This window comes from Sitophilus oryzae, unplaced genomic scaffold, assembly GCF_002938485.1.
Source record: "Sitophilus oryzae breed Bouriz unplaced genomic scaffold, Soryzae_2.0 scaffold_860_pilon_pilon, whole genome shotgun sequence".
NCBI lineage: Eukaryota > Metazoa > Arthropoda > Insecta > Coleoptera > Curculionidae > Sitophilus > Sitophilus oryzae.
In genome coordinates, this window is record NW_022147484.1 from 1,194,261 (window position 1) to 1,211,889 (window position 17,629).

The window sequence follows — 17,629 nt, forward strand, 5'->3', positions numbered from 1 at the left end:
TATGGCAGTTGAGAGAAAAACATAAAAAGAAGGTGGAGGGTAACATTGTACAAGATATACAAGAAAAACAACTGCAGTGGTACGGCCATGTACAACGAATGGCTGATTATAGAATACCAAAGCAAGTATTGCAGTGGACCCCTTCAGACAGACGTAAAGGAGGCCGATCTAAACTCTCCTGGAATCAAGAAATCGCCAGAGCCATGTCGGAAAGGAACCTACTACCAGGAGATTGGGACAGTAGACGGGGTGGCGCATGGAGACCGGAGGGCGACGTAACCGACCGGAAGGACGCTGTAAAACCGGACATACATACATACAACTTCAAATAAAGCTTATTACAGTTGTCTGTTATTTTGTTATTGTAATTTAAAACCGTCTCTTTTCTTGTTGAACAGACTTTACTTAAACATATCCTCCGACCTCCACCTCACAGGCACAGGGCTCCCGCTGGCATATTTGTAAACAACATCCATGATCGCGATTCGGTTCTAAGTCGAACGATGCCGCGTAAACAGCATACGATATCGGAAATCCGTCTGGTAAATAGCATCCGTGATTCCAAATTTTAACTGCCTTAACACCTCTTGCATAAACACCAGGCGATATCGTGAAATTTATTAATGGGTTGCTCGTAATCAGCATTTAGGATTACAATTGATTACAAATTGCAAATTTTGTTTGCCAACACAAATTAAACGAGAGAAATCTAAAATCGTGTCGGAAAATCAACAGAAAATACATTCCCAGATGACACTATTTTATGTTCATCCAACTTACATACGTATGCAAATAACTTAAAACAAAGTAGAAATATAATATATTTTCCATAGAACTCAATATAAATTTTTAATACCTAACTTTTCTTAAAAAATAAGATGTGAACTATAAAATATACACAACCAAACTTATATGGAATCACTCTTTATTTCTGACTAAATTTCTTGCAAGGATAAAAATTGGTACCTATACAACTTTAAGATAAGGCTTTTTGTTGTAAATAAACATGATAATAAAGAGTAAACGACTACTGCGATTTATTTTCTTTTGAATTTTGTGTTCAGTAGTAAAAATCACGATTGTCCGGTAATTTTCATTCAATTAAAAAAAATTTAAAAATGCCTTATGTTGGATTAATAAATGTACAGAGGGTAAGAATTATAGCTCTCACCGAACAAGGAATGCTCCAGAGAGACGTAGCAGAGATAGTAGGCGTTACCCAGGGTGTTGTATCGAAAACATATGCAATATACTTGGAATTAGGAACACACAAGGATAGGCCCATACAAATTCGCCAAAGAGTCACAACTGAACAACAAGACTGCCTTGTGTGCTAAATTGCTAGAATAAATCCCAATGTTTCTCATCCAGAGCTACAAAGAGAACTTCTGGCAGCTACAAGTGTGTACATTTCAGTTGAAACCATAAGAAACAGTCTTCATGCACGAGGGTTTTACAGTAGGAAAGAGTTACGGATCCTACAGTTATCTCGGCAAAATAAAATTGACTGACTAAATTGATGCCTTCAACATCAAAACTGGACAACTGAGAATTGGCAAAGTGTTCTTTTTTTCGGATGAGAGCAGAATTGGCCTAAGATCAGATAACCATCGAATTCGGGTTCTTAGAGCTCCAGGAAGACGAGCGAGACTTCAGGCTGCCAAATCTGTACCAAGATATAAAGGAGGAACTGTAATTTTCTGGGGAGGTATTATACTAGGAGCAAAAACTCCATTGTTACCACTTCAACAAATTTTAACGGGTCGGAGATATGTTGATTTGGTGCTAGAACCAATCGTTAGTCTGTAGAGAGCTGCAATTGGAGATAATTTTAATTTCATGCGCGACAGTGCATCTCCCCATACCAGCAGAGTGACTAGAGAACGTATTGAAACGGAAGGTGTCATAGTTTTGGACTGGCCTGCCTATTTACCAGATCTAAACCCTATCGAACACTTGTGGGACTAGCTCAAAAGAAGGGTTAGAGCTCGTCGAAACAATCCAGGAAAACTCGCACAGCTTATTGATGCAGCATTAGCATAATGGGAAAACATGCCCCAAGACAACGTGGATAATTTAACAAGAAGCATGCCAGCGCGGATAGAAGCTTGCATAAGGGCTAGAGGTGGCAACAAAGAATATTAAAATTACCAATTTTCTTTTTGTTTAAGCTTTTTGGCCATTAAAAATTTAAATCTTAATTTCGTTTCAGAAACCAAAAAAATACCATTTTGTTTATTTTGGGAACTGATTATTATTTTTTATTGCAATATGGATTATTTTTCATTAAAGGTCATTGGTAAGGACTGAGTTTTATTCATAAACAAAAAATTTTCATACATCTCAAAAATTATGGGAAATAATAGGTGATTCCATATAAATTTTGTTGTGTGTATGTTCGCGAAGGAACTAAGTTACAATCTTCTTGATCTTCTTGTACTAGAAAAAGTCAAATTTTACTTGCAAAGAAACTACACAAAGTGTAGTTTTTATTTTAAATTTTCGAAGTAAAACTGGTCATTCTCTCAGCATTGGGTAAAATGTACTGGAAATTTGAAACATTCTGTAACTTTATTCATTTCAGCCATTTTTTGGTTTCGATTTATAATCTATTTTTTTAAAGTTAATTTGTTTTGAGTAATTACTCTTGTTAATTTCTGTAACTTACCTCAATTTCTTCCTTTTTAACGAAACGTGTTCTAATAATTTCTTTATCAATTAACTTATATACTCGTGGTTTGGGGGCAAATTATTTTTTGTTGCAAAATATTATTTAGTACTATATTCTTTGGTAGACATCCTGCACTTGCAAATTTTGCGATCTTGAATGCTGATTACGAGCAACCAATCAACAAATTTCCCGATATCGTCTGCTGTTTATAAGAGGAGTTAAGATAGTTAAAATTTGGAATCACGAATGCTATTTACTAGACGGATTTGCGATATCGTATGCTGTTTACGCGGCATCGTTCGACCTAGAACCAAATCGCGATTATGGACGTTGTTTACAGTACATCTGCTGGATCTGTGTCTATGAAAGGAATGCAGACAAAAAACATTTAAATAAACAGCAATATATTTATACGTCGATTTGACGAGTGCGTCACCGCAAATCGCTCAACCCACTCATTTTATTGGCTACTTGCAAATTTGTTGAATTTTTATTGATAGGACGCGTCGTCTATTTTTTTATGAAAAACATCGAGAGAATATCGTTTCCTCTCTCACGGATACCTCGTAGCTACAGAACAGACAGGCGTACTGTACAAATATGCCTCCCGGTGTATACCCCCGGAGGAGAAACATCAGTTGTCAAAGGAGGATGGGAAATACCTTTACTCCTTAGTTGTAAGGGGGACAAGTTGATATGTGATGGGTTAAAGACTGTATGAGTTGAGTTATCTCAAGGAAAGGGGACACAATAGATCGCATTAAGGTCGCATGATTAACCCCCACTCACATTCTACTTCTACAAGAGTCTTGCGCAAGACTACAAGATCAAAACCGAGGGAATTGATTTTCTCATCTCTATACAGAATATTATACAAGAGATTTTGCAACATTGTGTTAGACCACGTAAGATTTTCACCTAATCTGTATGCTCTCCACACTCTGAGGACTGCGGCCTACAATACAAATTATTAACTATTATTTTCATGGCTTTTCCATATATTTCTGTTCTCCTCAATCTTCTTACAGTGCCATATTCTATACAGAGCGTCGACTACCTCTCTCATGTACTTGTGATGTGTGTCATCAGTGTTTCACAAGTACACTGCGAACCTTACACTGTGAACCATACACTTTTGAGAGGCTGTACAAGGCAAATATACTCAAGATGGTTTGCCATTACCTTCCTTGAGGTCGCGGCTCGTTGAGGATCGAACCCTTAGACTAAGATCGAACCAACGCTCCTCAATACGCTAGACTAAATAGCGAGCACACGAAAATATTCTTATAATATTATTTATAACAATCTCACCGATTTTGCCAATTGGGACATAATTGAGGCTATCTGGACAGAAACGATTTTTTGAAAGGTTCATAATTGTAACTTTGGAAGACATTCGTAAAAAAATTAAGAACTAGTTGATTAAAAAGAAGTATACTATTAATATTGATTAAATTATATTTTATCCTCATAGTATATGCCTCTTAATTATTTTTATTATGTAATGAGTACTTTGTTTATACTCACTTGTTTTGTCGAACTGCCTGAATCCATTTTTGCTCTTGATCAAATCGGTGTGACAAAGCTGGGAAGCTGTAAAATGTTGTTCCAGGAGAGTTGTATTGAGTATTATTACACCCTAGCCAACAACCACTCAGTTAGGCCTTCCTTTTCATGTTGAAATTTTTTCAGCAATTTTATTATCAACTGAAACGCGTCGCCCAGTTTGAGTTATTTTTCACTTAATTTTTACTACCCAAAACAGCGATAAGAAGTTTATGTGATGTAAACACAAACTTCTAGCCTGAGAATTTTATAGTTTCAATAACTGAATAACTGCACTAATAATACCAAAATACTTAAATATTACGACATAGCCACAATTTCAGTATTATTTCAATCAGAGCTGCAAACTCACAGAAAACTGAAGTCTTTTTTTTAATCATTTTAATGATTTAAATCATTTTAATGACTTAAATCATTTGATTTTAAGTCATTTTTCGAAAACTGTTTTCAAAATGATTTGTGATTTAAATCTTTATTCTGAAATAGAAAAATATTTAATATTTCATAATATTTTTCAAGATCATTTTAGAAAAGACTTAAGTCATTAAAAATATTTAAGTATTTGTATAAAAGACTTTGGTCATTAAAAAGATTTAAGGCTTTTTTATAAAAAGATTACGTCAGATTTTTATATATTTTTTGATAAATTTTTGACAGCAGAATTTCTTTTTAAACTGTTAGGCGGTAGCCAAGCAGCAGAAACAGAACCGGTTTTGATTATTTGTCGTATTACGCGTGCTTAGTGAGTCTATTGTCTTTCAAGTGAATCCTCGACTCCGTTATGTAGCCCGAAAGACAAAAGAAATTTATCTCGAATATATTGAAGAGTACCTTAAAATCCTCCAGCCCCTTAGTTTATGCCATCGATATATTACATAGTGATCAAAACCCCTTTTTAATAGACATGTATTCAATGACATCTAAACTGTAATGGATATATATAAAGTACTACAAAATCGGTTAAATTTTATAAAAAAAAACATATTTTTGTGTTTTTAGTTGACCTGAAAATTAACCGTTTTATTTTATGTGGGGTTTTAGTCTCATCTGTACCTACAATAAATTAATATTATCTTTACAAACATGACTTGACTTGAAATAAAATAATTTAAGTCCAAAAGGCAAATCATTTGAACTTTATGTTGAATTTAACGTAAGACTTAAATCATTTTGATTTTAGAAATGACTTAAAACTTAAGTTTTTAAAACTGACTTGTTGCAGCTCTGATTTCAATGGGACCAACATAAACGGTAACCGGGACAGCGCGGCGCGGCGCCGGCGCACAATGAATTGTTTATTTATTTATTGCTCCAAAAATTGTTTATTTAACTGATTTACGGCGACATCAGAGATTTAATTAAAAACTGTAAATGGATTGAAACTATTTATAAAATTTATACCATATATGTTTTTTGTATTGTAGTATAAAGGGACTACAACTATTTTTAAGTACTAAAAATATATACAGGATGTGTCATTTAACTTAAGATCTAAAAAACGGTAAATTTCTCAAAAAAATACTATACGTAAAATTTATACCACAGATACCTATTTGTTGCATAGAATTCTAAAGACTGCCACAACTATCTTTAACTACTAGAAAAATATATAGGGTGTGTAATTTAACTTGGGTTAGCCTAATATCTCAAAAACGGTGCGTTTCTTAAAAAATAAATAAAAGTCATTAGAAACTAAAACTTTTTTATTAACAATTCTAAAACTGTCAAAATTTTCCCATTGCCCACCCTCTAAGAACTAAGAAATATTTTTCAAGTTTAAGTTTTAAGAGGGTTTAAGTTTTCTATGATTTCGTTTTTCTTTCCTAATAACGTCAAGTGTTTCTTTAATAAATTCAAATTTAATTGGAATACAGAAACGTGTGGACGAAGTTCGAGGATTTTGTCAAATAACTTTTACCCCCAAATTTGTCTGACACGTCATTTTTAATGGTACAACAGATGTTAATAGTAAATCGGAATCAGTCCAATGTAGATTATTTTGAAAAACTTGCTTATAAGTTGAGTGGTTGGAGCTGCAGTCAAATCCCCATTTATACAGGGTGTCCCAGAAATAAGTGCAAATATTTTAAGGGGTGGTAGATCTCTATAAAAGAAACATATTTTCTCTTTATCGTTTTTCAAATAAGTCCAAGATAACGGAGTTATTTTACTTTGAAAATTTGCAAAAAAAATGATTTTTTGCTAAAATTTTGAGAACCACTGGATCTTTTCTGGATTTTCTTTCTTGTAAATTTAATCTAATACCTATGTTGCCATATTATCAAGAAATTATGTTTTTTAACTAAAAACTAAAAAAAATTTCAAAATTTTTTTTCGCGAAAAAAACCTCATAGGCGTGTTTCTGAGGTTGAACTATACTACCAGTTAAAATATTTGCACTTATTTCTGGGACACCCTGTATATCGTTTGAAAATTAAAAGCCCCATCCTTCAAAACTCGCTCCAAAACCTCATTCTGTACTGTACAGGGTGTCACATTTTGGTTGAAATCATACGGTATCTCCGTTATTCGTGAAGATAGAAGGGTGCGGTTTTTACAAACCTGTGCCACTTTTTCGTCAAATGGAAGATGCTGTCAACAACATTTTTATAACCCTTTTCGTTTCTGAGCTACAGGGTCTTTTCGAAAATTTTGCAATTTGGGACCGCCCCCGTATCTCCGTTATTATGTATGATATCGAAAAGGTGAAAACTGATTGAACTTTTTACGTAGAATACAGTGGCGTAGTCTGTTTTTCTACGAAAAAAATATTTTTGAAAACATGAACTAAAGTTATGTTGTTTTTTCAAATGGAACACCCCGTATATTTATAAATCATATGATCCTCTTTGATATGAGCTTCTCAAATATATATATATCACTGTATATTTATTTCCACTGTTTACTGCAATATTTAAAATATATCATTTTCTTATTAGTAGGCCGTGATAAATAACAAAATCAAAATGGTATTTACTAAAATAGACATGCACATATTAAAATTTTATTTGGAATTGATATATTTTACTTTTGAACTGTTACCACTGAACCTCTAAATATATTTTTCTCTTTTTTATAACGGAATTAATTATAATGGGATGGGTTTGCAAATATTTAAAAGCTTGCATTATTGAAGCATTTTTCAGGTGTTCAACATCGTATTAGTTGCCACGATATATTTCATATTTCAAAAATCCCCAAAATCAGAGATCGAGAACAGACACTCCGGGAATCAGGGAGGCCATCATATGTGTACATTGGTTCCAATTCATTGATTTGAGAAATAATAATTTAACAAAATTCTAATATTTTCGTTGTAATTGTGAGGGGGAGTCCCCCATCTTGCTGAAAGTATATTTCACGTAAATTAGCTAAAGGAATATTTAAAAGTTCCGATACGATAGCTTCCAAGATTTACAAATAGCGGTAGAGATTTAAGTTTCCCTAATATACAAAGAATTAATTAGTGGCTCTCAAAATAAAACAAGAGACAGATAGCAGTATTACTCTTTATAATTCTTTAGTTTCTTTTATTATCAATCATGGCCTACTAAAAAAAATGATCTTTTAATATTTTTTTTTAAATATTGCCTTAAATAATGAAAATAAATATAGAGTGTTATATATTTTTGAGAAGCTTATAACAAGCCAGATCATATAATTCATAAATATACAGGGTGTTCCATTTAATAAAACATAACTTTAGTTCATATTTTTAAAAATATAATTTTCGTAGAATAACACACTACACCACCGTATTCTACGTAAAAAGTTCTACAATAAACAGTTTTCTGCGTCTCAATATCTTTAACAATAACAGAGATACGGGGGGTGTCCCAAATTGCAAAACTTTCAAAAAGACCCTGTAGCTCAGAAACGAAGAGGGCAATGAAAATTTTGTTTACGGCATCTTCCATTTGACAAAAAAGTGGCACGGGTATGTGCAAACCGCACCCTTCTATCTTCACGAATAACGGAGATACCGTATGATTTCAACCAAAATGGGACACCCTGTACATAAGCGCATATGATCTAAGAGACTTTGTAGATTTATTGCCGCACTGGACTCAGTTACTGTGATATTGGAAGGATAGCAGTCCTTTTTGGCTTGAAGAACTTTATATAGATAAGTACTAGAAGGTTTGGAACTGTAAACTACTTCACTTAGCCAAATAACATGTTTTTAAGAAACTGTGTTTTCTTTCTACCGCAGTTTTTCCGGCGATTAAATAATTTACCAGAAAACATCGAAATTTTGCTTCTGGCCCTGTCTTCATCAACAGATGATATTATACTAATGTACTTTAACAATTTGTTTTTTACATCAGTAGAATTAGCATGCGAAATCAAAAAGTTATCGCACAAAAATTGAAATAAGTGCATTCTGGTGATTTCTGGAATGCCACATAAAATGAAAAATCAAAAAAAAAAAATTAATGTTACGCACCTCGTCGCACTTTGCGACTACATTGATTTTGAAGAGAAATGTTCAGACTTTAAAATAAGATTAACTTTGGTCAGATCGAAAGCGCATCTTATTTTTCGCATCCCTTTAAACTAAATAAAAAAGTCAAATTGTAGTGGTATATAAAATATTTAAAATAACAATCGGGTAAAAGACCAAAACAGCTTAAAACTTAGACAAAGAACCTAAATCCATGTTAGATTAATATAAAAAATTCACCATCACAAAAACAATTTCGAACCACGATAAAATTTAAATCAAATAACATTAAAGAATCTCTATTAAATGCTTACCTTTTCAATTGGGAATTTCGCCAATTATTTTATCAGAAATTTTTTGTCCAACAAACATTTTTTGTTTGTTTTTAAGGTGAGCAACTAGTCTAGTATTTTGAAGTTTTCAAAACACCACTATATGGCCAGATGTCCCCGTAAATCTTAAAAATAAACCATTGTGCGGCGGCGGCGTGAATTAAATTTAGTCGGACAGTTCTGATTTCTGTCGTACCGAGCGCTGGTGTCGAGATTTTTAAAATCGGTGGAAATGCACCAATCCTATGTGCAATAATTGAAAATTCCTTTATTGTTTTTATTTTGCTCTTGATCTAGTAGTTTCATAAGTAAGCTTAAACTATTAACATATTTTAATATTCCATGTAGTTACCATGACATTTAAAATTCATTTATATATGACACTAATTCATCCGTTCAACTGCTGGCTTCCTATTTTCGTACAAACACTTAATAGCATCTCTCATTAAATTTTTTTTAATAAGCGCTCGTTTAACCGCAAAGACCACAATAAAACTCCGTTTTTTATTTGAGCGTTCAAAGAGGCTCATAAAAACAGGGCAGCCAACTTAGATAACAGCTTCCCCCTTTTTATGGATGACGTAAAGGGGTGGAATATAACAAGCGATACGTTTTGCCGCTATCTCTTCTCTTTCGTATGCGCCTGACATTGAAAAGGACTTCAATGGCGTTTTTATCGGAATTTTTTGGTTGGTATGATATTTTTAGTGCACCTGTTTCCTGACAGAAAATAAATTATAGGATAAATCATCTTAAAATTTTTTTTTTCTTTAATACTATAATTTTTAGCAAGTGTCAATCCAGTACGTCCAGTAATTAAATAATAATATATTGTTTTACTAGGATTAAAAATGATACTTTTTGTGGCGAGGCTGTACGTTTTACATTACACGCGAGGCACAAAAAGTGTCAAAGTTTTTTTCAAACGTCACAAGTAATTTTTTAAACAATTTTTTAAGCGTTCCAAATAATATAAAAATATTTAAAAGTAATGCCTTATAATTATAGAGGGTGTTTCAAAAAACATGTGCCATCTCTCGTGAGAAGATTCCTCACGTAAAAATAAGATTTATTTTTCGTATCAACATAGGTCCGATTCTGCTTTGTTTCGTAGCTACAGGGTGTTAAAGTCTTAATATTTTTTCGATTTATTATAATTTTCTTCCAAGTACCGGGTGGCCAACTAAGAATGGACGCCGGCTGTATCTCAGAAACTACTTAACGCATAATTTTGGGAAAAAATTCTATTAAACCAACTGAAATCGCTGTAAATTATTTTCCAATTCGAAAAATGTCCGCTAGAGTAGTTTCTCTGATAGACAATCAGAAAACAGGGTTTTTCTCAAAAATATGCAGGTGAACAGGTATTTTAAATATTACTATTATAATCACCGAGAAATTTGTAATTTTGTTGACATAGAGTATTTTGCTCTATCTCATAATATAAAGTGGTGGGGGAAAGTTAAACTTGCTTTTATTAAAATAGGGATAACTCTGGTTTAGGTTAACCGATTTAAACAAACCAGGGCTCGTTTAAAAAAGCTTTTCTTCCTTAATGATCTCCAGTATGAATTTTGTTTCCACAATTTTTTTCGTTGTAGTCGGAGGGCGCTGTTTGACATCATAACAGATATTGCGCTTTTCCATAAAAAAATTAAATAGGAGGCTATATTTCTCTTTGCACAGTTAAATAGAGCACAAACTTTCCAAAATATTAGCGCAAACCGCAACTTTCTATCTCCTCTCTAACGGGAGATATTACGAAAATAAATCATATTCGTCGCCTGTAGGATTGTAAGGTATAAAAATTATAGTAGTAGGCTAGGAAACAAAAAGAGGTAAATTGGTTACATCAAAATATGAAAACATATATTTTAATGTTATTTTAATACGATTTAATTGTTATTTATCCATATTCGTTCCTTGATTCGACCCTATAAATAAAACCCAGGCATATTGAACCCGATGACCTAGCTGGCTATGGAAAATATGCAGCTACAGCGTCTCTATCTACTACAGTAAGTGGTATCTAAGAGGCTCTACACATTCATAGCAAAATAAGCGCCACAACTACACTAACTGCATTCATATTGATGAAATTGCAACAAATGCAATTTGACGGTTGCCAGAGATAGTGTTACCAGAACTACGGATTTACGGAACATATTTTAAGATATTTATGGTATTATATTACAGATGGCTAAATAAATAGATAAAACCATTGCAGTGTATTTAAATATATCTTATACTAAATTAAAAAGTAAAAAAAAGATTTTGGTAACATCTGCTACTATTAATTATTTTCGACTTTTAAAACAAATAAAAAGTAACCTCTTCTTATAAATAACTTTTATAATTTAAAAGCAGAAAGCAAATTTAACTTTTATAACGGTTCAGAAAAAATGCTTCCGGTGAGTCCCATACATTTCGTTTTTTTATTATTCTCCTCTTCTACTTTTTAGTAAAATGTCCAAATTAAACAGTCCCATTCCCCAGAGATTAAAAGTTATATACCGGTGCCGTATATTAAGTAAATAATTAAATTTATCATCCGGTTTTATTTTTCAGAGAGTGGGGTGCGATCTGAGGATAGGCTCCATGAAACAAGTTGACGAATGCGGGGTTTGTGGAGGAGATGGATCCACATGTGCCAAGCCACTGTACCACTGGACATTGACGTATGCGTCACTGTGTTCTGTCTCTTGTGGAGGAGGTAAGATCATCATATACAGTTTCCTAGTTTGGAACCTAAAAGAATTTTTGATTTTTATTGTCTTTATTTATTTTAATTTAACAATGTACCGTGTAAAACGACCGTATGAACTAATCTAATTCCTAAAACTACTGAGCTTATATACTAGAGTTGAGCATTAAACAATAAAAACGCTGGGTGCTGTCAGGCGTAAGGTTGTCCACTGAGAATATCCGCATTGGTACCGTTAACACGTGGTTGCCATATTGTGGAAATGTTCTTATTTGGATGGTTAAAGATGTATATTGGTCGACATTATTACGGCTTCTTTTAGCTTACGTCTTTTCCAATAAGGTCCCTTGTAAACAACCCGGGCTTCCAATCATTTTATGTTATGGTACTTGGACCACAGATAGATAGATATTGGTCTGCTATATCTGAGTATTACTTTACCTTTTTGGGTATGTTATTAATGATCACTAAGTCGTACATTAGAGGATGTTTTGTCTCTGCAATGTACGACTCAACGCATTCGCAAGTTACAATATGATCATTTCATATGCAAAATTATATGGAGAATGTAATCGATTGTCATTTCCAAGCCAACTGGACCGTTTTATTTTCGATCCTATAGTACCTGGTAGATGCACTCTTTCTCTTGTTTTGATGATTCTGATATAGTTTTTGTTAAGACACTTCTTAAAGTAGTCGCTGATTTAGTTTTATACTGCTTGACCATTTGCCTGATCTTTTCCGAGGTTTCTTTCAAATATAGAATACTCAATAGAGTCAGCAATGAGTCAATCTTGCCATTGAATATAATTTTGTCATGGGCTTCGCACAGTAACCATTTTGAAGAAAATCTGTTTTAATACTAGTTCGTTCAGAATTACGAAATTCTTGGTGACTACATATTGTTACGGACCTGTATGGACTCTGGGTGCTGGACCGTTCTAATATGTCCCGCCCCCATACGACCTGGAATCGCATTTAGAAGAGACACCGCTCTTGAATGGCGGCGTACATACGAGAACATTCTAAATCTTCTCTATGCACCTAATGATCTATGGACTGGATTATTCTAGGCTCTCTATGGCTATATAACCCGAGGCCGGTACAAGGAGGACAGAAATAAACAGATTCGGTCGACGCGTACAATTGCCGCGCTAAATTCAAAATAAATTCCTTTTAGATAAATATTTATAAATAAGTTTATAAATAGTTCTTTAGTTATTTTATTTATTATTTTTTGTTATTGTTTTGTTACTTAGTGTAAAATAAATTGTTTAAATAAAATAGACTTTTTTATCCACACGGAACCGACGAAAAACGTAACCATATAGCGATTGCTCGATAACATTAATGATTGCTCGATAACAATTATAGTTATTTTGATAGCTTGACTACACCCAATATTTTTAAGGGTGAATATCCTGCTCTAACATGTAAGCTCGGTGGTTTTAGAATTTAGATTAGTTCACACTTGAAAACAGTCAGTGATACATCTAGAATGCATAATAAGGGGGGGGGGGAGGTTAATCACCGCGATCATTACAGATCTATTGTGTCCCGCTTTCTTGATTTATAACGCATCATAGAGTCCCAGGGCTTTGACAAAAACCAGTATCTGATTTTACAGAGGGTAGTTCTTCATCTCCGATATCAATCGTACCAAAGTTTATGAGACGAATGGTTGTCATCTCGGCGCACTCAGTGATGAGGTGTTCTGGTGTTTCCCCATTTCCCCATAGAATCTGCATTTTTTTAAATTTTTTAGCTTTGAATGTGCATCTACTGTGGCCGGCCGTAGCGCAAGCAGTTAGTGCGTCGATCTGCGGTGCGAGAGATGGGATGGCACTGGGCTTGATCCTCAGCCAGTACGGTCGCTTTATTTATTTAAATAAAAATATTTATTTATCTAAATAGAGTGACCAGCGAGCCGCGACCTCAAGGAAGGCAATGGCAAACCACCTTGAGTATATTTGCCTTGTACAGCCTCTCAAATAGTGCCGTTCGGATTCTACGATAAACTGTAGGTCTTGTATACTTGTGAAACACTGATGACACGCATCACAACCGACGCTCTGTATAGAGTATGGCACTATAAGAAGAAGAAGAAGAAGTGCATCTACTGAGATGTTATTTGAGGAGATTATCCTGTTTAAAACCCCGTAACAATCCGAAGATTGTTCTTACTTAAATCAAGGAAAGTCTTTGATTTTTCTCGGTCATAAGTCCTGAGAAACTTCTTTGGGTATCTTAAATCGTTACTAGATTTCCAAGTTCTTGAGTTCCGATTTTTGTTTTAGTTTGTTTCCAGTTAGGAAGCAGAACGGTTCTGGTCCAGTTAGTGGAGTGTTCACTCCTTTTCTAGTTAGATCATTTACTTTCTCATTACCTTCTATCCCTTGGTGTGCCGGTAGCCGGTACCCAGAGGAGAAGGACTTTGTTTTCTTTGCCTAATTTTTTCAGCTTCTCTATGCGTTCTATAACCAACTTCGAATTGACTGACACTGAGTTGATCGCTTTTAACGCTGCTTGACTATCAGATAAGAGGGCTATTTCTTGTTTCCCGTAGTTCCTATCTAAGATAAGCTGTACGCATCTTAGCGTAGATTTCTGCCTGTAGGATGCTGGAGTAGGTGCCCATTGGTTCGGAGTATTTAGTTCTCGACTCAAATACTCATACCCTTGTTCCTGCTTTGGTTTCGTAAGCATCAGTATACCAAGTTATGGTAAAGTCTTTTAATTGCTCTGATACACTTAACTGAAACGTTGTGTAAGTAAAAATAAATAAAAACAATTGAAATCCTAAATTATTTTGTTTTAAAACTAAATCATTTTCTAGAGCATTCAAAGAAACGATGTATATAGACATAGGTGCATCAATTTTATCTTTAATTAAACATAAAACACATCTAAGATAGCGCGTAAACGAGCGCACGCCATTTCCCGCAATATAATAACCGGAAAACTTATCGTATTTGTTGCCTCCATCGCTTTCCCAAAGCATTTCCGTAACGTTCGACTTAATAGCAGTTTCTATCACAGCTGCTCCGTGTGCAAGACTGCATTACAAACACGGTTTATAATTGGAAAACGTAATGAAATCCCGGGGACTAATTATGATGCTTTAAAACTTGTTTCCGGCTATGGTAAAGTTATTTTAGGTTTCGGTAAACAACGAGGTAAATAAATAAAGTTCGTGCGATGTTTAGGAAATTGTTGGGGTGGGAGAGGCTGCGGCATTTACATTATTAGCAAGTGGATAAGCGTTTTTAAATATTGGCTATATCTAACAATAACTGCACAGTTTAAGTCAATGGTTAAATTGAAATAGTATCCTTTGATACAAGTATTATTTAGTTAGAATGTAGGATGTTCAGCAGGGGGTTAATCATCCCGACCATACGCGAGATCTATTGTGCTCCCATCATACAGTTTTAGGGCTTTGATAAAACCAGTATCTGAAATGGCTTCACAGAGGTCAGCTCTCCATCTTCGACATCAGCCGTAGGTACCAAAGTTTATAGCACAGACGGTTGTTGTCTCGGCGCACTCAGTGATAAGGTGTTTTGGTGTTTCCGCATTTCCTCACAGAATCTGTATTCGCCGTTGTTTCTCAGCTTCAATCTACTGAGGTGTTCGTTGAAGAGAAAATGTCCTGTTAGAAACCTCGTGACAATCCGAAGATTATTTTTACTTAAATAAAGGAAAATCTTTAATTTTTCTCGGTTGTAAGTTCTGAGAAACTTTTTCGAGTATCTTAGACCGTTGGAGGATTCACATTTCAGGTTACGGATGGAGTCTTCCAGGTGCTTCAGTTTCGCTTTAAGTTGGTTTCCGTTTGGAAAGCAAACCGATTCTGGTCCAGTTAGTAGAGTATTTGCTCCTTTTCTAGCTAGATTGTTTACTTTTTCATTGCCTTCTATCCCTTGGTGAGCGGGCACCGAGAGTAGGAGGACTTTATTTTCTTTGCCGAATTTGTTCAGCTTCCCTAGGCATTCTTTGGCCAACTTCGAATTGATGGTTACTAAGTTGATCGCTTTTAGTGCTGCTTGACTATCGGATAAGATTGCTATTTCCTGTTTTCGTTAGTTTTTATTTAAGATCTCTGTCTCTGCTTTGGTTTTAGAAGCATCAGTATACCAGGTTATGGTATGGTCTTTTTGCATCTTTTTTCTACATGCTGAGCAAACGTTTCTCTTTCCCAATCAATTATTATAATTATAATTATAATTATATTTATTCAATATTACAGTGAGGTGTTTCTCAAAGTTGTAAATTCTTGGTATGCGTTGCAGGAGTGGAATTTTCCTTTGATACATTGAGTATATGGTACGATATGGTATTTACCCATATTCAATGTACCCTGTATTTACCCATTGGGTATATAACGGAAGCAAAACATGGGATATTTGCCCAAAATTTCAATATACCGAGTGTTTGCCCATCTCTGAACATTGACCACTAATAACTTAGTTTTATCATAATATTTCTGAGTATGATAGACACTTAGAGAGACACTCACACACACTATCATTAAAAAAATGTATCATACAACAATATTTAATAATAATATCTTTAAATTACTAGATAACACACGACCCACAAAAAAAAACGTTGCCACAGTATTTAAAATAACAGTCAACAATTTCTTTATCATACGTTATTATTACGGTCGATTATTAGGTAAAATATACAAGGAACCGCAAAAAGTTAAATGCAAAAGTTATAAGGCTTTTACATGTCTATTAGCTAGTAGTAAATTTAAGTATACAGGATCGGTCATAAAGTTGTGGCACATCCAAATATATTTTTAAATGAAACCCCCTATATATTATTGCATATTTCAATTATTATTCCTTCAATTTTAAGCAATAATTATAATACGCATAATGCACCTAAATTTAACCATTTCCGAATTATGTAGTTTTGATTTTGAAATGTTAATAGAAAATTTTGTAATTTCCAGACTTGATTTAATCTCATTTTATACATCTATAAATGCTAAGTTTAGAACTAATGTCAAATATTATTAAGTATCACAGGTTCCGCAAAATGGCATCGGTAAATGAAACCGAACATATCGAAATTAAGTTGAATTGATATTTTCAAAAGTCAATTACTTGGAAACGGTTGGTACATTGTATTCATCTCGATTTTTTGCTTAGAATTTAACGAAGAATTGAAATATGCAATAATATACAGGGGGATCCATTTAAAAAAAACTTTTATCATATGCCACGACTTCATGACCGATGCTGTATACCTAAATTTATTACTCACCAATAGACAGTTAAAAATCCTATAACTTTTATATTTGACTTTTTGCGCTATCTCATAATATTTTACTTAATAATCGATCGTTCTCATACATATCAGCGACCCTGTATATGTCTATATAATAAAACTGTATATTTTTTAGGTTATAAAATGTCTCGACCTGTATGTCAAAATAGATTGACAGGCGATGAAGTCGAAGAGGAATTGTGCAATGATTCTCAAAGACCCGATTCAACAGTAGTGGAATGTAACATACATGCTTGTCCTCCAAAGTAAGTATATAAATCAGTGAATATAATACATTTATTAGATAAGTTTATTTTATTATTACTATTAATAATGCTGCTCATCTACAGATAAAATTATTTAAAATTCAATAATATTGATAATTTAATAATGATTATTTTAATTAAATTTTTTAAACGATAGTAGGAATCCGGTTAACTATCCAGACACATGATTTTTGCATTTTTCCTTTTTTGTTTATCGAAATGTAATCATTTTTAGTATAAATTTTAAATAAAACAAAATACGAATTATGCACGGAATTTCAAAATATTTTAATTTTTTGGTACTCTTTGACAAATATTTGATGTTACGGAGAATTATAAGACATGATTTGACATGACACAGTCAGA

At 33.7% G+C, this 17,629-nt stretch overlaps 1 protein-coding gene across 1 annotated transcript in view; it reads left to right on the top strand.

Moving 5' to 3' along the window:
- The window catches only part of LOC115890300 (ADAMTS-like protein 3), a 1,070,176-nt gene that overhangs the window by 955,910 nt on the left and 96,637 nt on the right, over positions 1-17,629 (top strand). Inside the window, exons 11-12 of the mRNA XM_030910476.1 lie at positions 11,582-11,726; positions 17,134-17,263. Of these exons, the coding sequence (XP_030766336.1) occupies positions 11,582-11,726; positions 17,134-17,263 (275 nt within the window). The remainder of the gene's footprint in view (positions 1-11,581; positions 11,727-17,133; positions 17,264-17,629) is intronic.